Source organism: Candoia aspera, chromosome 7 (genome assembly GCF_035149785.1).
Source record: "Candoia aspera isolate rCanAsp1 chromosome 7, rCanAsp1.hap2, whole genome shotgun sequence".
In the NCBI taxonomy this organism is placed as follows: domain Eukaryota; kingdom Metazoa; phylum Chordata; class Lepidosauria; order Squamata; family Boidae; genus Candoia; species Candoia aspera.
This window is the reverse complement of record NC_086159.1, coordinates 17,921,614-17,944,105: the sequence shown is the minus strand read 5'-3', so window position 1 is coordinate 17,944,105 and position 22,492 is coordinate 17,921,614. Positions and strand designations below refer to the sequence as shown.

At 40.7% G+C, this 22,492-nt stretch overlaps 1 protein-coding gene and 1 long non-coding RNA gene across 2 annotated transcripts in view; one reads left to right on the top strand and one right to left on the bottom strand.

The window, feature by feature from the left end:
- Positions 1-22,492, top strand: part of LOC134501360 (uncharacterized) — a 425,249-nt gene that overhangs the window by 159,624 nt on the left and 243,133 nt on the right. The window lies entirely within an intron of this gene.
- RESF1 (retroelement silencing factor 1) overlaps positions 4,690-22,492 on the bottom strand; it is a 29,343-nt gene continuing 11,540 nt past the window's right edge. Inside the window, exons 3-6 of the mRNA XM_063309263.1 lie at positions 18,573-18,643; positions 7,480-12,830; positions 7,033-7,110; positions 4,690-5,230 (exon numbers count right to left, since the gene is read on the bottom strand). Coding sequence (XP_063165333.1) covers positions 5,076-5,230; positions 7,033-7,110; positions 7,480-12,799 — 5,553 coding nt within the window. The 5' untranslated portion in view covers positions 12,800-12,830; positions 18,573-18,643 and the 3' untranslated portion in view covers positions 4,690-5,075. The remainder of the gene's footprint in view (positions 5,231-7,032; positions 7,111-7,479; positions 12,831-18,572; positions 18,644-22,492) is intronic.

Below are 22,492 nucleotides of genomic sequence, written 5' to 3'. Positions count from 1 at the left end.
GACATACATTGGCTAATTGTACATTGTAGTGAAGGAATGGGAGACAGAGATTCACACAGTAAAGATTCAGGCCCAAATATAAATTGCAGCCAGTCAAATATTACTGTTAGAGGCTGTCCACCATTCTGTGCTGGTGTCAGAGTGCTGGAAAAGACCCAATAAAATACACTCACCCGGTTCGTTGGCTCGAAGGAAGTTTATTTACAGTCTTTGCAAAGCTGGGCTCCCAGGTTTTGCTCTACTCGCAGGTAGGTCAAAGTCCCGAGAGCACCAGGTTAAGCATTTCAAGCTCTTTTATTCCCTCTCTGCCGCCCCTCCCTTAGGAGGCTTGGCATACAATCTTGCTTAAATTTCGTTCCTGCTTATACAAGCCTTTTCTCGTAACCCACCTGCCCTATTGCTGCCCCCCCCCTTTAGGAGGCTTGGCTCACAATCTTCCTCTTATTATTTGACACATAAGCATTTTAGCATCAGCAGATGAAAGCCAGTTATGGCCAGCTTCTACCACTTCCCTATTTCCATGAGTTTGAGACACGTGTACACTTTTGAACTTTTTACCTTTCCCTTTTTGAACTTTCTAACTTCCCCTTTGTCTGCAAGCAAGTTCCTTGTTTCTAACCATATCCTTACGAGAGCGAGAAGCACCCACCCCAGTTGCAAAGCTTCCCCAGCTGCAAACCCACTTGCCGGAGCATATGCGGTTTCTTGTGAGCAAGCATAACAGGGCATCAGAAGGTCAGTTACCCACATCCGTGTCTTCAACTTTCATTAGTCTCTTCCTGTTTACTACTCCCTTGAATTTGAAGTAGTTATTAAATTCCCCTCTCACACTGGTAAAACTGAGAGTATGTTCCCACATGGATTATTCACAATCTCTCTTTACTGTTTTATTGTACAAGAATATTTTGATCTATTAAATAAATTTAATATTCAGCATGCATGCATGCATGCATCTCTTCATTGCAGTCTGTTGGAAATCCTCAGCCAGAATTGTAAGATTGAAACAACCAAGTCTTTAGTCCTCACAAACATGTCCTGCTCAAAGTAGGAGATACAGTAATTTCTGACTATCTTTTTCTCTAGTTCAGCCTTATGAACCTCTGTGACTTCTTTCAGAAGATCTGAAATCATGACTGAAGTAAGATTTGAGGTTTTAGCCAGGATGCATGCTAGACAACATATCTGGATAGCATTATATTCAGCCAGTGCTGAGACTGTATCAAAGCAAACTGCTGCTGCATTCTTGAATAGCACTCAACATCGGTATTATAATTTAAGTTTACAGTGTTCAAATCTCTCCTGACCCTTCCCAATTGGTTGTTTCAAAAGTGCATGGGATGTGGTATTTCCCACAGCACAAGGCCTCCAATAGCTCCAGCTAGGAGGTAGGTGTTAGTGGTGTTTTTACAAATTGAAAACCAACAAGGAATATTTGTGCAGTGGGAGAAGGGTAACCAGTAATGGTGTTACCATCTCTCAAGGGGGGCATTAGTTTAGGTTCTACACCACTGCTATTTGGAAACTGCTTCAAGAATGGAGCTGTGGTTGTATAGGATAAACAAAAGCCTTTAAATAGCTTAGGGGCAAAGACAGGGCCATATCGCACTCCATCCCATTGGAGATGTATGTTGCCAAAGGCAGCAGTGTCGTTCATGGAAATTTCTTCAAGGGTTCAGCCACCTCCTTGGCCCAAAACCTCCACCTCTCCATGGGGCTGTCCCATCATGTTGAGAAGTGGAAGTAAAAGTAAGGAAATCAGAAGTAGAGGCTACTTTCAAAAGATGAATAGAGAAGACCTTTTGTGCACCCAATCAGGGGCAGATTGCCTATTTCCTGGACTCCACAACACGTGTTCCACAATGGTTTCTGTGAAGTTGGGAATTAAGAAACCCACCAAACAAGTTGGTATGGCATCCCCCTCTGCTCGGAGTTTGCCTACAAAATTCTAGTGAACCTAAAGCAGTCTTTAGCCCATTCTACTCTCTCTGATAATTGTGGATCATAAGGGCTGTGTAACCTCTGTTGCACTCCAAAGCTCTTGCACAGTTCCTTTAGCACAATGTGGGTGAAGTGGGAACCCAAAACCGAATTTATAATGAACAGCAAGCTAAACCTAGGTACCTTTCATTAAGAATGTAATCACTGTCTTAGTGTCTGCCTTTGAAGTCTGAGTAGCTTCCACCCACCCAGTTAGTTGATATTTGCAAGATATGTTTCCATCTTCAACGGGGAGGTAGGGTGATATAGTCTACTTGCAGATTCACAAAGGGTTGAGTTACCCAAGGCTGGTCTCCTTTCCCTTTTGGAAACTCTCTTTCTTCATTAAAGTCTTTACATGTGTCACAGCATTATCAACTGCTTTGCTACAGGATGTATTCCAGGGGCAAACCTAATTTTCAACACTGAGTCTACAAGTCCTTCTGCACCATAATGCCCCTGCTGGTGAATCAACTGACAAACAGTTCTAAAGCATCGTTGTGGTAGAATGGGTCAAGCATCTGGAACTTTCCACATTTGCTCCCTTAGACTTGCCTCAAACTTCTTCCATGGATGGATCTCAGTTGTAGGAACACCAGTATAAGTCATGTGCTAGCATGAAAACTGTCACTTGAAAATTAAACTTTAATGGCTTCAAGGCTGCCAGCTGTGTGGCAGTATCTGCATGGGCCCTGCATAGGCTTACAGGATCTGTTTTCCTGCTGTGTACAGGACAATGTATCACAATTTAGCTTTTGGAATAATTGCTACCAGGAGGGCCTGCATATCTGTGGCATTTGCAACCTTCCCTCTGCTTGAGGTGAGAAACCTTCTCTGCTTCCACAATTGTCCAGTTGCATGACAAATTCCAAAGGTATTCTTATCATCAGTGTAAATATTCAGTTTTTCCTTCTACAATCTGACAGGCACTAGTAAGTGTGGGCTAAGAGCATCACTTTCCAAAACTCCAAAGTCTGTGACCACTGCATAGCCTCCCATATAGCTTGCATTTCAAAGGAGTTGCCAAAAAGATGAGGGTGGGAAACAAGCCCTGATCTATACAGAAAATACAGCTGTTTCCTTTTTCAGTGTTTCTGAACCTTGACAACTTCCAAGTATATGGACTTCAACTCCCCAAATTCTTATCAATGGCCATGCTGGCTCTGGAATTCTGGGAGTTGAAGTCAACAAAACCTGGAAATTACCAAGGTTGGAAAATGCTGATTTACATAATGGTTATTAATCACATTATCAGTGTGAAAATCCACTCTTACACTTATTAATTTGGATATCAAATAGTCATGCTTAATAATGGTTTATTTACCAAAAATGATCTATAGCTACAAATGAACCAGGACAATTCTACAAGAAAAACAGAAGCACCAGCCTTTTGCATGACCTCAAACTCTGTAGGAAAACCAGATATGAAGACATTATCTACAGTGAAAAGAAATTGGGGCCACTCATAGTGTCAATTCTCTCAGGACTGAACACTATTTTAGGAAACAAGCTAATGCGTTCCAGAAGTTCAAAAATGAAATTATAATTAATATCCAATGACTTAGTTATAAATGAATATTTGAGGCTAATCACTTGGCATTCAATAGTTACAGTCTGCAGACTAACACAGAGATCTTAAGCAGTTAACAGTCTGTGGGGAATTTAATACATTGAATTCATTGAATTTAATACATCTAATTCAATGACAAAAGAACAGAGGCAGGTTCAAAGAAAAGTGGGGAAAATTGGATTTTGAGATATGATTCATTTAACAAGCACAGGCAGGGTTCAGGTATAAACTGAGAAAGCAGAAAAATAAAAATAGAAAGATGTGGCAGTAAGGCTTGCTGCCATACCAAAGGAGGAAAAAAAGCAAAATACTTTTTCTCATGACAGCAAAAAAGTCAAGATTTCAAAGAAGCCTTTAATTACATTCACATAACATGTTGGGAAAGGCACACTGCAGTGAAACAGAGGAGAAATTTTATGTGCTGTAGTCTGCCTGTCCTCTTGGCTTACAATAAACAATACCCACTACTCAGCCAAATTAGCCACAATGACATCCACATCCACCTTTGATGGTCTGACCGAATTTACAGAGGAGTTTGCCATCTCCCTACCATCTCTCATTAAAGTTTGTAATCCCAGGAAGAAGGGAAGTCCTGTTAAAAGACACCTCAAGAGGATTTGCTCAAGAGGATTCCAATTCTGTAGAAATAAGTAAATACGTCAAAGCAGGAGTTTCCCATAGCTACCTATAGTTGCAGAAGTTGGACCATGAAAAAACTAGATGGGAGTAAAATCGACTCATTTGAGCTTTGGTGTTGGAGAAGGCTCCTGCGCATTCCTTGGTCAGCAAAGGTGACAAACAAGCAAGTACTAGAGCGTATAGAGCCAGACATAACATTGGTGGGCAAAATCACAAAATTCCGCCTTAATTATTTTGGCCATGTCATGTCCTCAAACTCACAGGAAAAGGCAGTTATGCTCAGAATGGTCAGCGGTAAAAGGAAACAAGGCTGCCAAAAAACACTATGGCTAAGCATCATCAAATCTGACACCAGACAGAGCATAAAACAACTAAAAGAAGGCACCCGAGATCAGAAAATGTGGAGAGAGCTGGTCGATAGAATTGCCGAGAATTGGACATGATTGAACAGATATCACCATCATCAATTTTTACAAATACACAAAACTACTTATCATCAAAATAAACGTGTTTTTAATTCTGTAAACAAATAACACCGTTTGAAGGTACGTAACTAAACATTTATTCAAAATACATTACTGCCAAAATAAACAAGGCAACAAAAGTACCAAACAATAAAAGGCACTTAAAATGAGCATCAGTACCACAGTAGTTTCTAGGCACAAATTTTGTTACATTTAGCTAATATAGCTTACTGAGGAATCTGTCTTGTAAAAATAATTGGAAGAGTCCAAATGAAATGCTTGCTAAAGTGGTTCAGAATGCAAATTCCATTTTTAAATAGATTTCCAATCATAGTAACCAATAGCCCGAGTTAACAGGACATTAATATAAAAGCAGCCAATCCGAAACAAGTGGTTCACAAAACAAAGCTCAAGTCCACGGGCTCCTAGCTTAAGGGACTGCTATCCAGACTGCGGCTTCTTTTTTCCAGATGCATTTTCCGGTAGGTCTCAAATGTGGCTTTGGAATCCTTCATGGACCCATGGAATGCTTCATTTCCTTCCAACAGTTTTATTGCAGTATCAAGTGGAATGTCATCAACTGCAAGATTAGCAACAAAACCATCCCACTATTTTAGTTTGGTGGTTTACAGTAAAAATATGCAGAAAGCAGAATACATGTTTTGTTTCATGCAGGGAAAATTCAGCCAAAAAATTCAGCTGGGCTGTTCCGGGTAGGTTACAGTCTGGCTGAACCAAAACGGGAATCATTTCCATTATGAAAGGCTTTGGCAGTAAGCAGGACAAGGCTGGTCTGCTCTGCCCCTCTGTCCCCTCCTTCTCTGTGGGGCCCATGCACTAGCCTACCCTCAAATCTTCCCAGCATCTTCCTTTTGCTTACCTCCTTTTAGCTGCCACACACCTATCTGATACACCTGGTCTCTTCCCTTATCTGTAGACTAATAGTGGGACTCTCTCCTTGCAATACAAACTGTGGGGGGCACAGGTGAAGTCTCACAGCCCCTCACCGAAATCATGGAACGCAAAGCTTTATGCTCCCAACCAAAGCCACATGACATTAACAACTACCAAAATCAACACCCACCTTTATCTCCTGGAGGAGGTAATTAAGTAAGACCAAAGATGTTTTGTGTATAGCCTCAAAACTAAATTACAAAGAAATACAGGTAGTCCTCTCTTAACAACCATTCATTCAGCAACCATTCGAAATACGACAGCGCTGAAAAAATGGACTTACGACCTGTGCCTGAAATTGCGACAGTTGCAGCGCCCCTGCAGTCACGTGATCAAAATTCAGGTGCTTGGCAGCCCGCCTTCACTTACAACCACAGGGGCACTCTGCGGCTACTTGCAAAGCCCCAGGAAGTCTCGGCAAGCGCCAGCAAGCATGCTTTTGAACTCTCTTCTCAAGCCTTCCCCTCCCCGTTTCTGAAGTGGCTAAAGCTGTACTCTCTTCGCAAACCTTTCCGAAGAGGGTGCAGCTTTAGCTAAGTGTAGGAAATGTCTGCCAGAGAAGCTGGGCCCGAAAAGGAGAGAGCAAAGGCAGCGAGGCGAAAGGTTGGTGCAGGGAACTGGGAGAGATGGCAGCTGGGTGAAGGAATGCTTGCTGGGGAGCAAAGGAATGCTTGGTGGCTTGCCTGCTTGCTGGGGCGGGCTGGGGAGCCACGTGGGGCCAGGGAGAGAAGGCAGCTGGGCGAATGAATGCTTGCTGGAGCTTGCTGAGGCTTCCCGGGGCATGGCAACTAGCCGCAGAGCCACGCGGTTCAGGGGAGTGCAGGGTACGGGGCAGCCAAAAGGGCAGAGATGGGGGGGAGATGGGTGGGGGAGTGGAAGGCAGTCGCTTACCTTAGGGTAAGGGAGGGACCAAGCCTGGAATGGCTTGGATTGGGGTGGGTACTCAGCAAATGACTGGTAAAATTCATTTAACGACAGCAAGGGGAATTGCTGGGATTGCTGTCAATAAGTGAAGTGGCTGAGTGGTGTCTCACTTAATGACTGCATTTCTTAGCGACCTAAATTCCGGTCCCAATTGTGGTCGGTAAGTGAGTACTACCTGTAATCCAGCTGGCTCTGTCCACAGGTCTATTTCACCTAGCATCCTTAATCCACCAAAGCCAAACAGATTTCTCTGAGAAGCCAACAAGCAGGTTGCAAGTCATTCCTGCTATCAATTCATTGACTATGTTAATTTCACCTGTCACATTTTTGATAGCTAGATTAGTCTAGCAAAACTAATTCCAAAAATACCAGTCTGCTGGGATATTAGCTACAAAATATATAGAAATGGAAAGGAAAGCAAAGTGATGTTTGGCAATCTGAGTGCTGTTGATAAAGTCTCTACTTACATCTCAAATCAAATTACTAAATTTTAGACTTGGTTACCTTGAATTTCATTTTCTTCTGTTTTCCTTCTTTTCACAGGACAGTAATTTAACCAGTCTTCTCTTTTACTTTTGACTGCTGTAAATAATAATTAGAAGCTTGTTGTTTGATAAGAGTGTGGAAAAAGCTCATCAGTTTGACTGTATATAGCACAAGGGTTAAGAGGTTTGCTCTGGCTACTAAAACTCCAAGACAAATTATATGAATATATGCTATTTTATTATCTACAGTAATCAGTTTTTGAAATTTAGGGAAGATGATGGCCAGAGTCAAACCCACACCTGTAACAGGTACTACTAGCTATTGTTGTGTTGAGATCTTCAGCATGCTGCCACAGCTTTCTACTGACTCGATGGCACCCAAAATGAATTACTCTGCATTTGTAAATTTTATAAAAAAGACCTGTTATAATTTAGCTTAACTGATTAAAAGGAAACCAAACTGTACCTTTAACAGACGTTCTGGTTTTTTCAGGAGGCTTCATTGCTTCTAAACTTTGTTCTTCAGAGATGGACTTCCTAAATAATATTTCTGGACACATTTTGAATTCAAGCATTTGTGGCCTCTCTGCTTCAGACTTGTGGGGCAAAGAGCTGTTTTTTTGGTGGGGTTCCGACCCCCCAGTTCCATGGGAATCTAGGCTTGTCAAATGAATGGTCTTCTGGGCAGTCCGTTTAAATGCAACTCTGTTCAAATAGTTTTTCTTTTGTTCCTTTTGAAGGAAAACAGAGTGTTTATTTTTTCTTTTAAAACACTTTTTATCAGAAGGTGATCTCCCAGACCACTTCTCTCTGCTACTACCATCCAATATGCCTTCTTTGTTGGGAGAGTGGATTTTAAGTTTATTGGAAGGATTGCCGCATTCGTCCTGGGATGCAGGAATTCTGTTATCAAAATGTGAGCTTGGGTGTTTCCATGCATTTTTCTTATCTTTTGTGTATGCATATTTCTCTAGATTTATCCTTTTAATAGGCTGTTCAGGATTGTGTTCAACATGCTTAGAACAAATAGATTCATTATGTTGTACCTTTCTGTATCCATAACGTTTCTCCAAATCTTTTACTTTATGCATTTCCATTTTAATTAAACGCTCTTGCGAACCCAAGGTAGACCTGTGCCCAGAATTATGTTTTTCAGAAACAAAGCCAACACTGCCTGAAGTTGAAGAATGCCTGACATCACTATGCTGGATTCCCAATGCTTTATGCTTTTTTCCCTTTGCCATTTGTCTCTTTAGACTCATGCTTGAAATTGGTCCTTTAATTATGCGCGTTTCACCGGTGTCCCGTTTAATTTTGTATCTTTCTAAACTGGTACTATGTTTGGTTTCTGTTCTTCCATGATGATCCATATCTGTTTTTGATTTCAGAGTTTTGTCAAAAGACTTTTTCTCAGATTTCATTTTGGCGAGCTTTTTGATCATCATCTTTTTGAAGTCTGTATTAAAATGATACTGTGCTTCACTTTTTGAGATATTCCTTCTTCCATGTATCTGATTGTGCATGTTATTAGTTCCAACTCTTTCTGTCTGCCGAGACTGGGAATCTGCAGGTTGAGGCAGTTCTATGACTCTCCTGTTAGGTTCTTGTGAATCTGATTTTTCCAATAAAGAAAGTAGAGTTGCTGTTTGCTCTGCTTTTGGTAAATCCTTTACCTGAGGTTCAGTTTCTCTACATCCAAAAGTTTTATTTAAAGCCTTGTTACTCTGGTTCCCCAAAAGAAAGGCATTAGTACCTGCCTCTAATATGGAATTCTGTACTTCATTTTTCAGGCTACAGTCAGATTCACTGTCTCTGGATTTTGATCTATCTTTAGACTGTAAATACAGGCCAGTTTTTCCCTTCAAACTAGCTTCTTTTGCTAGCATACATGAACAAGGCTCCACATTATATCCTGAAGCTATCCATCCTGGCAAGCAGCAGTATGTTCGCTCTTTTTTCCCAAATCTTTCAGACCGGGTAATTTTGCTGTCAACATTTAAGTCCCGGTTAGATTTTCTGTAGTGTCCCTTATCTTTTCTCAAGTTAGCTTTTGAATCCATTCTCATCTGGTCATCTCCATGGTTGTCTAGCTTGTTAGAAGATTGTTGACTACATTCAGGAAACATTTCATTCATCTGTTGAGAATTTAGGATTACTATTTTAATTTGCTCTACTGCATCACTGGGATCAAGATTTTTCTCATGGCTCCTAGTATTTCCTTTATCCTGTCTTTCTGTCAGAATATTTATGGAATCTTTGCTTTCTGTTCCCTTTACCATATTCAAATAACCAATTCCATAGGGAAATTCTTTTGAGAGCTCAGTTAGCTGATTGTTCAATAACATTACAGGGGGCTCAGTGCTGCTTCCCAAATGGACTGGCTTGCCTTCATCCAGGACATGCTCGGAGACGTCCACTTTTCTAACGCTGGACATGTTGTCTGTGTTGCACAGAGCCTCCTGATTTCCAAACACCTCACTGCTGGACAAATCTGTATTACAACCATAAGATCTATCTTGCTCATTTTTTCCCCCCAAAAGTGAAACAACTTCTAGACAGCCTTTGTTCTTTTGTTCCCCAGAGTTGTTTGCATTTGTTTCCATTAAAGTGTTGTCACACGGAGGGCTTTCTAATGTTTGCAAGTCTTCAGGTGTCCCTGCAAGAGCCTTGGATAAACTTCCTGATGATGGCAATACAGTGCCTTCCTCTGAAATATTCATCCCGACTTCAGGGTCATTTTTCAGGAGGCCAGATCCTCCCTCACTGTGTTGCAGAGAAAGCACATGTTCCTCTGAAGTTGCATGCTTTGTATCAGATTTCAAAGGGCTAGTACTAAACATGTTTGCTATTTGTGAATTATAAAATGCATCACCTTGTACAAGAGTACATACACTGGATATTCGTAACATACTATCATTCAGCACAACTTCAGCAGTATTGTTGGATTCATCCAAATTTGGACCATGCTTTTTAGATGTTACACATTTTTGAGATGTAGTTAAATGATTAGTGATCCGTTCACGTGGATGTTGGTCTCCTGAATTGAGTTTATGTTGCTTTAATTCAAGAGATGAATTAGTTATTTCTTGGTTTAGGTCAAAAGAGTAGTTTGTTCCAACTTCTGCTTTCACTATTTTTTCTTCTTCTGTGGATTTGTTTGTTTCCTGATGCATATTTAAATCTTCACAATATTTACAGGAATCTGTAGGTGAGTAAATAGCTCTATTTTCTCCTTTATTAGTATCTGATTTTGCAGAGATATGTTCTTCTAAAGTATGGACACTGCCTTCAATAGCTGGATACATACTTTCGAACAGAGACTGATTTTTCTGCACTTCATTCTTTTTTGATAATACCAGTGGAGTAACAATAGCTACTTGAGGTTCAGAGCCTTTTGGCAAATTGGAATTTACTCCATCAAGGTTTTTTCCAAAAGATGAAGAAGCATAAGTCTGAGTTCTTTCAACTGTAATTTTAGTGTCGTAATTTTGAGTCAATGTACTGGGGAGGTTTTCCAAAATTTGTGCTGTACCTTTGCCATCTAGCTCATCACTGGAAGATTCAGTATTTCTATTTAGTTGTTCATTTAAAGATGCTGGAAGGCATTTTCTCCATAGAGCCAGGCCTGTTTTTAGCTCCTCCAAAGAACAAGTTCTTTCTACTCCATGAGGAATTCCATTTATACCTGCAACTCCTTTGGATACAGGAGATGAACTAGATATATCAGCGATCTTTTCACTGTTCCCAGGTTTCTCAAGACAACTGTTTTCACTATGCTGAATCAGATATGTAGATGTAGAACAATGCAGATTCTCACTGTCTTCTTTTATAGAGTTTTTCATTGAAGATGATCCCTGAGAAACACCTAAATTCTGAATCAGACTTTGATTATCATTTAAATACTGACCAACATCACCTCCTGAACCTTTATTCTGTTTAAAAAGATTAAATAAGTCATCCTTAGGTACAGCTGTTTTCTCCAATTGATTATGAGCAGAGTTAGAAATCTGTTCAAAGCCTTTATAGTTTTTGATGCTTGTCCCCTGAGTAGAACCAACAGGAGAGGTTTTATAGCTTAATCTAGTAGTTCTGTCAGTATTAACAGGATTTTCAGGTCCATCACCATTAGACTCAAAACATGAATTCTCTTGAACAGTGAAATGCTTATTTTGGTATTTATCTCCACTTTCAACATTAGAGTTAAATAACATATTTTCATCACCAGTACCTTTCAGCATATTCCACAGAATTGGCAATAAGTGATTCTTTGTTTTCTGTGGTACAAAGGAAGAATTGTGTGAATTAGATGAAAACTTATTTGGAGTGACTTTATCTGAAGCAACCTGCTGGACATTACATACCACTGACTGATTTGCATTACAAGGAGAAAATAAATTATTAGGATTTTGATTGTTTGCAGGGGTATTAGAGGTCTGCCCACTCTGTAGAGAAGATCGATATATTTTTTGTTTTAATCTAAAACTGTCTTTAAGTTTTAATAATGCAATTCTCATTTCATGCAACGTTGGAACATTGAGTGATAAACTCTCTCTAGTAATTATAACTTTATCCTTAGATAAATTCTCATTACTTACATTATTCTTTTGTTGCAAAGTTCTATTCATTTGGGGCAAAGATTCAGCAAGTTGAACTATTGCAGCTGTTGGTACATTGTTAGAAAGATTGCCTTCAACTTCATCAAATGACTTCATTGATTCATTAGAAAGCTGCATGGTAGTTTTTAGTCCATTTACATTATGGACAATGGTGCCTACTGCATTTGTTTCTGTAGAGGATGACAGAGATTGAGATTTCTGATTGGGCTGAACAGAATATAAATTGCTATTCTGATCAACCAGAGAACTCCGGTAACTTTCAACATTTTCATTAGATAAATTTGCAGTTGGCTGCTGCAGAACAAATTGTCCATGGTTTGCCTGCACAGGAGCCATCAGATCCGAGAGCGAAGAGTTTATTTTAGTGGCCTGGGCTGCATTTCTGCAATCGTAGTGAGAATATATTGCATATGGAGGAGGGTTTATTTGATCAGAGGCAAAATGTTGTGATTGCATAGCTACCGGGACACCTGGATTTGGGCAATTCTTTGCTGAAGAATAATCAGGACACTGGACATTTTGCTGAGGAGGTAAATAGTAATTTGATACAGAGTTAAAAGATATTCTAGCATTTGCTTGGGAGGTAGCAGGCCCATTCATATAACAATAGGGCATCAGTGTTGGGGGCCCTTTCGGCGATGAACTATTTAGAGGAGCTTGCTGATATACTGAAGTTCTCACAGAATTTGAACAATTTTGCAGTGGTGGATTATTGAAACTGTCCATGGCCATATATGCACTTGTCTTTTGATGCATATTTTGCACAGAATTGCAAATTGTACTTCCCTGTAATGCTACAGAGGAAGAAATATGCATGTTCCTTGATAAATTTGGATTCTGAACATCAGCTGCCATCTGGACTGACATAGCAGAAAGTGAAGATGGAGACAAGTTATAAAAGTTATTGCTTAGTCCAAAGCTTGTATCAGATACTGTTTTAGGAAATATAGGCCTTTTAGAGAAACTGTTATTCTGAAATTGTGATTTGTTTGCCAAGATATACTTCATGCTTGATGGAACATTTGTGGTTTGGCTGTTTCCAGAGGAATTACAAAATTTCTGCATTAGGACATTTGCTTGGGAAGTAACAGAAGCAGCAGAAGTAACTTGTGGTGTCAGGAAGGATCCGTACATTTGCAACTTATTGGTCGTCCCTACATTCCAGTCCATTGTGCTGATAGTTCTTTTAATTTTCAGGAATCTAAGAGGAGAAAAAAATAATCATAAAATTTCATTTATGTCCCTCAAATGAAACCATACAGCACCATATCAAAATGCTATTTTACAAGCTATTTCTCCCCAGCCCCAAATCAAAGTGCTCTTATCGTGGCTATTTAAATGAACACTTCTGCTATCATCCTATCCCACATTAAAGTATTTTAAGAATTTCTAAATGCTAGCACTAACATGTGGACGTTAACAAATCTCAACAGTTTCATACTCCACAATAATGTTCCGAACATGGCAAAATTAACAGTATATATTCAAAAGATAAGTTTAACCAAATTTAAGAAAAAATGGTTCCCATACATACATCATATCATGCAGCATGGTAAATATGATCACTTACAATTTGGCTTCTAATGGGGCCTAAAAGTTTATAAATATTGTAAATTAACAGATGCACAAAAAGGGGGAAGCTAGAAACCTAATACTTTTTTCTCCCCCCCTTTTTAATCTATTAGAATTCTAATTGTTGTCAAACTAGATTTGTTTATCTTCTCTTTTCCTTTTTAATACAACAACATTAAGTAACAATACAGTGGTGATCTTGCTTAATAACCACAATAGGGACTGGAATCTCAGTTGCTAAGGGATGCAGTCATTAAGCAAGGTACCATGTGACTGGACCTGAGTTTACAACCAGTTTTGCGGTGGTCATAAAGTGAGTCACCGCAGTTGTAAAGCAAGTCATGTGGTCACAAAGCAAATCATGATGGTTGCAAAGCGAATCGTTTCCAATTGATTTTTCAGGTCACAGGCCAGCTGGGAAGGTTGCAAATCATGATCACGGGACTGTGGGACGCTGCAAACGGTCATAAATGCAAGCCAGTTGCCAAGCACCCAGATCGCAATCATGTGACCACAGGCTGGTGGTAGCACAACGGCTGTAACTTCGAGGACAGGTCATAAGTAACTTTTTAGTCTCGTCATATCTCTGAACCATCATTAAACAAACAGCCATTAAGCAAGGACTACCTGTAATCTGCATCTGAAACTCAAGTAACTGGTATGCTGGCTGATGCGCACTAGAGGGACGCAATACTTTGGATCTGATTCTCAAAACTGACCCAGCTGATTTACTGAGCCACAGGCAGGTACTTTCTTTGCATTCTTGCACATTTTGTAGCACCTTTTCAAAATCACATCTGAAGCACTGCACATCCCTAAAGTGCATGCTCTCTCCTTTCTCTTCATGTATATATTTATACCAGAATGAAGCCATATCAACCAGCCTGCTCAAATAATTCAAGTGCTATGATATATGTTGGCAGATTGCTGGGAAAGCCTTTAGCCCAGGAGAGATCAGAAAAGTCACACACCAGGCATTTCTATAAAAATAATTTATTTACAGAAAGCAAAATGAAAGCAAAACATATTTAAAGGACTTGGCTCTCATTGAGAGCAACCTAGCTCTCCTACATGCCTGCACAGAGAAAAAGAGGAACTGAAAACAAGTCCGGGCAGGTTCCTCCCCCCAGGTGCAATAATTAACATTCGAATTCAACCTCTGCACCTAGGTTGTTATAATTCCAAGGCTTTTTAATGTGAAATGGCTTTTCATGCAGGCTTCAAAATCAAGCCTTTGTTTTTCTGTTGATGTGAACAGCAGCAAATCATCAACATAAATGCACAGATACATACAGCCTTGTTTGTCTTTCTTCATATATACACATGGATCTGCTTTTCCTTTTTCAAAACCAAAATTCTGCAGTTTTTCATCTACTTTTTGGTTCCAGGATCTAGCAGCCTGTTTTAACCCATAGATTGACTTCTGCAGTTCACAGACTAGATTCTCCCCTTTTTCATAGCCAGGGGGTTGCTGCATGTATAATCTGTGGTCTAAATCACCATAGAGAAATGCAGTCTGAATGTCATAGTGGTTAACTGACATTCCTTTCAGTGCAGCAACTTTTAACAGTAATCTAATTGATTCACCTTTAGTAACTGGTGCAAAAGTCTTGTCAAAGTCTAAATCTTTCCTTTGAGTGAACCCTTTTGCAACTAACCTTGCTTTATATTTTTGGATTTTGCCATCAGCATCCCTTTTGAGTTTGAAAACCCACCTACAACCCAGACAGCATTCATTGGGAGGTAGATTTACCAGTTTCCATGTTTTATTTTCTTTCAAGGATGCTAATTCCTGTTGCATGGCAGAATGCCAATTTTGTGCAATCTCAGGTGGTAAAGCATTCACTTGTTCTAAAGACTCAGGTTCCGTGAATATGTGAAAAGCCTTTACTGTTTCAGCCTGAAAACGTGATGGAGGAACGCCTTTATTACTCCTCTGAGATCTGCAAGGTAATACAGGGCTTAAATTTTGACTCCTATCACTTTCCTGAGAAGCATCTGTCTCATCAGACAGATCTTCAGTTTGCTTTTCTGGTTTAATGTCCTCATCAGGCAAAAGATCACCATCAGCAAGTCCTTGCTGTTCTCTTGTGGTGGTCAGATCAACTGAAGAGCTAGAATTTAATCTCCCCCAGTTTTGTTCAGCAAAAGAAGCGCTTTTGCTAATAATTTCTCTCCCATTATGAACCTGTAGCTCCTTTGGCTTTGTTCATAGCCAACAAAGATGGCTTTCTTTGTTGTGGGGCCTCCTTTCCTTCTCTGCTGTTTTGGAATGTGAACCCATGCAGTGCTACCAAACACTCTAAGATGGTTTACCTTTGGTTTCACACCATAAAACAAATGGAATGGAGTGTCCTGATTCACAGAGTTATACAATCTGTTTTGTACATAACAAGCAGTAGATATGGCCTCTCCCCAATACTTAAAAGATAAATACGAATCTTTTAGCATGCATTCCATCGCATTTTGCAAGGTTCTGCCCTTTCTTTCAGCAACACCATTTTGCTGAGGGGTGTAAGGGTTAGAAAGAATTTGTTCTATCCCCTTTTCCACTAGGAACCTTCTGAATTTGTGAGAAAGGTACTCTCCTCCTCTATCACATTGGAGTGCAGATACAGGCCTAGGGAATTTTCCATTTGCCCATGTCACAAAACTTTTAAATTTCTCAAATGCCTCATCTTTATGTTTTAAGATGTAGATAAATGTGTATCTTGAGAAATCATCAATGATGGTCATTGCATACCTTGCTTGTCCAAGACTTGGAACAAAAGGACCAATAATGTCAGAGTGTACAATTTCCAAAGGTCTAGTTGTAACTCTGTCTCTGTGCTTACTCACAGGAGCTTTTAGTGTTTTGCATTCTTTGCAAACTACACAGTCTAAGTATTTATCACAGGGTTTTATCTTTAGGTCAGCACACAGCTGTGGCATTTGTGCTATATACTTGAAATTAGCATGACCAAATCTCCTGTGCATCAGGTGTACACATTGGTCATGATATGGAGTGTTGCCAACTGCAGCCTTGCAGCTTGGCTTCCTTGCATTTTGCACAATGTACAAGGAGTCTTTTAATATACCAGTAGCACACAATTTCCCATTTTTACGTATCTCACAACCATTTTTCTTAAATGTTATGATATACCCTGTTGCAGCCAATTGTGCCACAGATAAAAGGTTTGATTGTAAATTTGGCACATACAACACACCTTTTACAGTTTCTCCCAAGCGGATAAATACAAGTCACCTTGTCCCATAATTTTGGTCACAGACCCATCAGCCAAACATACACTTTGTCTTTCAGTTTTAGACAGTGACACAAAAGAGCTTTTACAATTACATAAATGACAATTGGCCCCAGAATCTAACACCCATACATCAGAATTACCCTTCTCTGCAACCTGTGCAATTTGGGTTGTCTGAAGAGCCTTCTTCTGTGTTGCCCTTGTGTTCTTCTTCTCTGTCTTTCTACTCTTGGGTCTCAAGGCACAGTCTTTTTGCAAATGTCCAGCTGATCCACAAGTGAAGCATCACTGGCTGGCTAGCGCTGTGGCCTCAGGTTCCTTTCCCTTCTTTTCCCTCATTTTCTGGTATCGCAGCTTTCAAGAAGAGATGGGGGGGATCTTTCCTCTTTCTTCTCCCATTCAGCGAGTAAGCGCTGTGTAACATACGATGGGGTGAGGTCTGCTTCAAGCATAGCCTCCAGGGTACAAATCAGCGTGTCCCACGTTTCATTCAGTGAGGACAGGAGGATATATGATTTTGTGAGAGGTGTAAATTCCATTCCTCTCTCCTGCAACTCAACAAACAGCTGCTGAATATAATGCAGATGCTCAGGAAGGCTATCTCCTTCTGCAAGGTAGGCTTTGTACAGCTTTTTCGTCAGGGTAACTTTACTCCCTGCTGTTGCCTTTACATATAAGTCTCTCAAAGTGTCCCAAAGTTGCTTTGCAGACTGCATGCCTCGCACGTGGACTAGCTGATTGTCCTCAACTCCCAAGATAATGGTGGCTCTAGCCCACTCATCCTGTCTCAGCCATTCAGCACTGGGATTTTGGGTGGTTTGCTCACCAATTGGCAGCCAAAGGTTCTCTCTGCAAAGATACATCTCCGTCTTCAGGGCCCAATTCAAATAGTTGGTCTCTGATAGGCGCTCCAGAGGCATCGCTGAGGGCTGGGAGGTAGCCATGGCTTCTTCCTTCTTTTGCAAGTCACCTCAGCTGGCTTCTTTGTCCTGTAGACCAGCAGTTGCTGGAAAATCTCCAGGTGGCTCCAAAGAAAATCTTCACAGGTCTTTGCTACCTGCCTTTAAATTGTGCATGAGGTGTGGAGCTGATCTCTCTTTTCTCTCTGGGTTTTACTGGGCTTACTGGGCTGCTCACTGGGCCCATAACCTGTTGGCAGATTGCTGGGAAAGCCTTTAGCCCAGGAGAGATCAGAAAAATCACACACCAGGCATTTCTATAAAAATAATTTATTTACAGAAAGCAAAACGAAAGCAAAACATATTTAAAGGACTTGGCTCTCATTGAGAGCAACCTAGCTCTCCTACATGCCTGCACAGAGAAAAAGAGGAACTGAAAACAAGTCCGGGCAGGTTCCTCCCCCCAGGTGCAATAATTAACATTCGAAAAGGGGGCAGTTGAATTCAACCTCTGCACCCGGCCAAAATGATTAGATACAATAGCACCTTAATCTGTTAGTAGGAAAACCATTAACAATATAATGTGCAACTAATTAGAGTGTGCTGAACATGAAACTGTGGGGTGCTTTGAGAGCTATTATTTGCTATTCTTATCTCTGAAATCAAGAAATGAAAGAAACTACAGTGCTGTGGTTTGGAAAGTAAGATTACAAAAGGTTAAGGGATGTAGGCATGGAAACTTTGATCTGGACAATTTTCGTCCAGTCTCCCACCTCCCCTTTTGGGGGAAGGTGGTTGAGAAAGTGGTGGTGTTGCAGTTCTGGATTATTGTTTTAATCAATTACTTTTGCTGTAAACCGCCCAGAGTCCCTCTGATGGGAAGAGATGGGTGGTGACAAATTTGATAGATAGATAAATAAATAAAAACTAAAACAAGTTGCAAGATTTTATAAACTAAGGTTAAGGAGTGTCATGAGCTCTGTATGAGCTCTATTGGTAAAACTAAATTCTTAGTTTTATCGGTAGACATGCTTCTCATGTTTTATTCTGTAGTGCTTCAATAAAGTAAAAGAAGTTATAAACTGCCAAATCAGTCTGTCCATGCATTTATCAGCATTTATCAACAGGCCATGGAAGGGAGGGAGGGAGGGAGAACACACACACACATACACACACAACGAGCCATAGAGACTAATGGTCATTATATTTGCATAGCAATCTAACACTTACATTTTCTAAGACTGGATTTTACTGAAACTTGTTGACTCTTCAGTGTTGTCAGTGTCACTCGACAATGTTTTCTGGAAAAAAAGAAAGCACAAGAATTATGGTTCCTAAAACTTGATGCAAGTTTTCTCCATACATAGTCAGAGCTACATAGAATCTCATAATTTGTTTGATTTTATTGATTAAGAATGAATATTTTATCTGGGCTGGAAACTAAGCATCTGAGGATGAAAGACCACCAAGGAATTCCAAGGCTGTAAGCTAGTCAAACAAGCATTTCAGAAGCAGACAACAGCAAAACATTTTTCTGCAGTAGTCAGGAGTGAAACTCAATTTGAGGGCTTCTTTGCCTTTACTGCTGCAGATAGTATCCTGCCAACATATCCTTTACCTCTGAATCAAACCTAGGTTTACACACAAGTTCAGTTCATCAGAAAGAAGTATGTTATTAGGGAGAATGCTGAGAGAATGTATCAACTGTTAAATTGACACCAAGCAATGAAGGTGAGTGCCTGGACTTAACCCATAAAGTTCAGTCCTTTTTATACCCTCAGAAATCACAGTTAACTAGGTCCTTTCACCTTCTAATTTATCCCCTTTCAAAACCCCTGATATCCCTGGAGTCTTGATTGGTCCTTCTTTCAAGGTCACCTGGAATCTTCCATAAAGTTCTAGAACAGTGTTGTTCCCTTCATTATATTTTCCAACATCTAGCTTTTGCGGTCTTTTTTGATATATTTTTCATTTGCTTTTCCCGTTTATCAATCTGCTTGACTCACACTTAAACTGATCTGCTTTTCCATTTGGATCTAAACTAATATTCTTTATCCTGTTATTGTACTTTACTTGAATGGACTTGGCACCTAAGGCCTACCTGCTGGATTAAGCCTGAACCAATATACCATAGGTAGTCCTCAGACAGTTTAGTGACTGCCTCAGACTGCAACTGTTCAGTTATGACAGTGATGAAAAAGTAACTTTGCCACCAATGCCCTCATTTACAACCTTTGCAGTCTCTCTCTCTCTCTCTGTCACGTGTTCGCCATTACAGTCAGTTAGTACATGTTGTCCTGGGCCTGACCCATTTTTTCTTCTTTTTCTCCCCCTTGAGGACTGGAAAGATTGTTTAAATTAGCTTTCTCTTCCTGAACTGCTTTTCTCTGCAGCACAGCCCTCCCTAAAAAGAGCAAAAATGTAGCAGTAATAAAACACTAGAGACCTATTCCTCGTCTCGGCATAGTTCCTGCTTGTTAGGACATCAATCCTACCAAACTGAAGAAGCGTGAGAAAACCCATACAGATAAACCCCAAAAGTCAAGGCGGGTCTGTTCTGTGTCTCTTTGAATGACAGCTCAAATTCTCGCTACTACGCATGCGTTTTCCCACCTGGATAGGGGCCCCCTCCTGCTCACCATCAGTGCTCATGACATAGACCTTCCTCTAAAAGGAAGGTCACAATAGCAAACTAATGTGTGCATAACAATACTTATCCATGCCACAGATCACACAGAAATCCAATAGACAAAATCAAGATTCAATTGACTTAATTTGCAAGAAGTGGGTAGCCTCAGATCCCCATCAGATAGCAACAGACCCTACTTTCTAGCACTTCTTGAGGCAGGCTGTTCAAGCAGCTCTTACTGTTAGGAAATTCTTCCTGAGTCCAATAGGAAGCTATTTCTTTTTAAGACAAATCCATTCTTTCTTGCCAAATCTTCTGGAACACCTCTGAACAACTCTGCTCCATCTTCTAATGACAGCTCTCAAGTATGTGAAGGCAATCATCATGTTTCTCTGCAGTCTTCTTTTCTACAGCCTAAATTTATCCTATGCTTCCAATTATTCCTCACAAGTTTTTACTACTTCCCTCCCAACCTTTATTATCTTGACTGCTCTCCTTTTGACATGCTCCAGTTTGTCAACATCCTTCCAAAAATGCAGAAACCACAACTAGATATAACATCCTCCTACTGTAATGGAATTACCTGAGAATGGGCATTTGCAAAACATTGCAGAATAGAAATAGATGGACATTCCATTCATATTTCAAAAAGAGGAAGCCTCCCCCTTAAATCAAGAGGAAGTTAGAAAGAGGATCAAAGACATCCAGGAGGATCCATCTTAATGTACTTGTTGAGAAATGGAGGATAAAGTACACATATACCCAAGATTCTATAACCTAATTCCTTTGCCCTTGAAATAACCCTCATTAATAGACTTGTGAGAATCTAGCTTTCTTGATTAGTGTCAGTGCCATGATCCAGGACTCAAACAACTCTTGAATCTGAAGAACCTGCTCTGGCTGAACCAGTAAAATGTCAGCCTCAGAAGACACCAAGCCAGGAATCATCCAAGGTTGACTGAATATAGACAGCATCAGAACAGGTGGCACAGTCTGATGATGAAATATGGCCCCCAAGCACCTGAACTTGGTAAGTAGAGAGGAGAGCAGAGCAAAGATGCTCAGTGAGACTCCTCACCAAACAAGGGTGTGCTTGTCTTAACTGAAAACAGTAGCTGCGCCCTTATTTAAGGGGCAGCTCTGACCCATGTTTCCTTGTCGGAAACAACCATCTGATCTCCTGTGTCTTGCATGTCACTGCCTCCTATTCATGTAAAAAATCTGAATTCTGATCTTTGGATTGGCCAAAAAATCTTGCTTGGCTTCTTGACCTCCAGACTGAACTCTAACTATTCTTCTGCACGCTCCACTGGAAACTAAAATCTGTTCATGCAAGCCTTATCTCCAGAGACTGTTTCATTTACATTCCTTACTTATCTGCCATTTGTCCATTTAGCCTTGAGTAAATTGCTTACTGTTTCCTAGCAGCTATGTGTGTGTCTGAAACCTGAAACAGGGCAGTTGGGGGGGGTTCACAATTATCTTGCAAGTTCACTACTTCACTGGACAAATGTGATGGAACTCAAGACAGGTTAAACCTTTCATTACTTACTATGACTGATACATTTCTAGGAGACTAGCTGAGTTTCCCACAGATCATACTTGAGACTCTTGAGAGATGGAGCTCCCAAGATCCTATCGTACACAAAAATTATCACTTGATGGAGAACAATGTCAATTTTGTGCCAAAAATCAAAGGGTCTTTGATGATTCAGCCAGAAGAGCTACTACTAATTGGGAGATTCACAGATAGTGCAGAGTGTGGACATCGGCATTTTACTCCTCTGCTTAGGAAAACTTTCCAATTAATTTTTTTGCCAGAAAACCCACATCAATGGAGGAAAGAAGTAAAAGGGCAAAGCAGCACACATTAGCATTCAATGCAAAGTAACATTCAAAACAATACAGGTAGCCCTCGCTTAACGATAGTAATTGGGACCAGAATTTCCATCTCTAAGCAATGCGGTTGTAAAGCGTGACGTCACATGACTGCATCACTTAGCAACAGCAATCCTGGCAGCCCCCATTGCCATTGTTAAGCGAGGACCTCCTTGCAACTTCCTGCCGTCTTCCAACAAGCAAAATTAATGGGGAAGCTGGCAGGAAATCACAACTCCTAGGCCGCTCACGAGCAGGCCAGGGGGTGGATAAGTGGCTGCTGCGGTGCCACGTGAATACAGCTGGGCCGGGGCTGGCTGCTGCAAGGTACAGGAGGGTGCGCAGGCAGTGACCATGGTGCGGTGCGAGTGCAGCAGGGCTGGCTGCTACAGGGAGCACAGCAGGCCACTGCAGCACCACGCAAGCATGGCCAGATCAGGGGTGGCTGCTGCCAGGTGGGGGAAGGTGTGCAGGGGGCTACGGTGGGCGGGGTGTATGTGATATAGGTGTGCGCTACAGAGTATGAGATCCCCGGGATCTCATGCTCTGTAGCCAGGCTCCTTGGGGAAAAAAGCTGCAGGAGTGAGAGCGACTTGTGACCTGACTTCATTTGTGAGAAGCTGGTAGGGAAGGTTGCAAATGG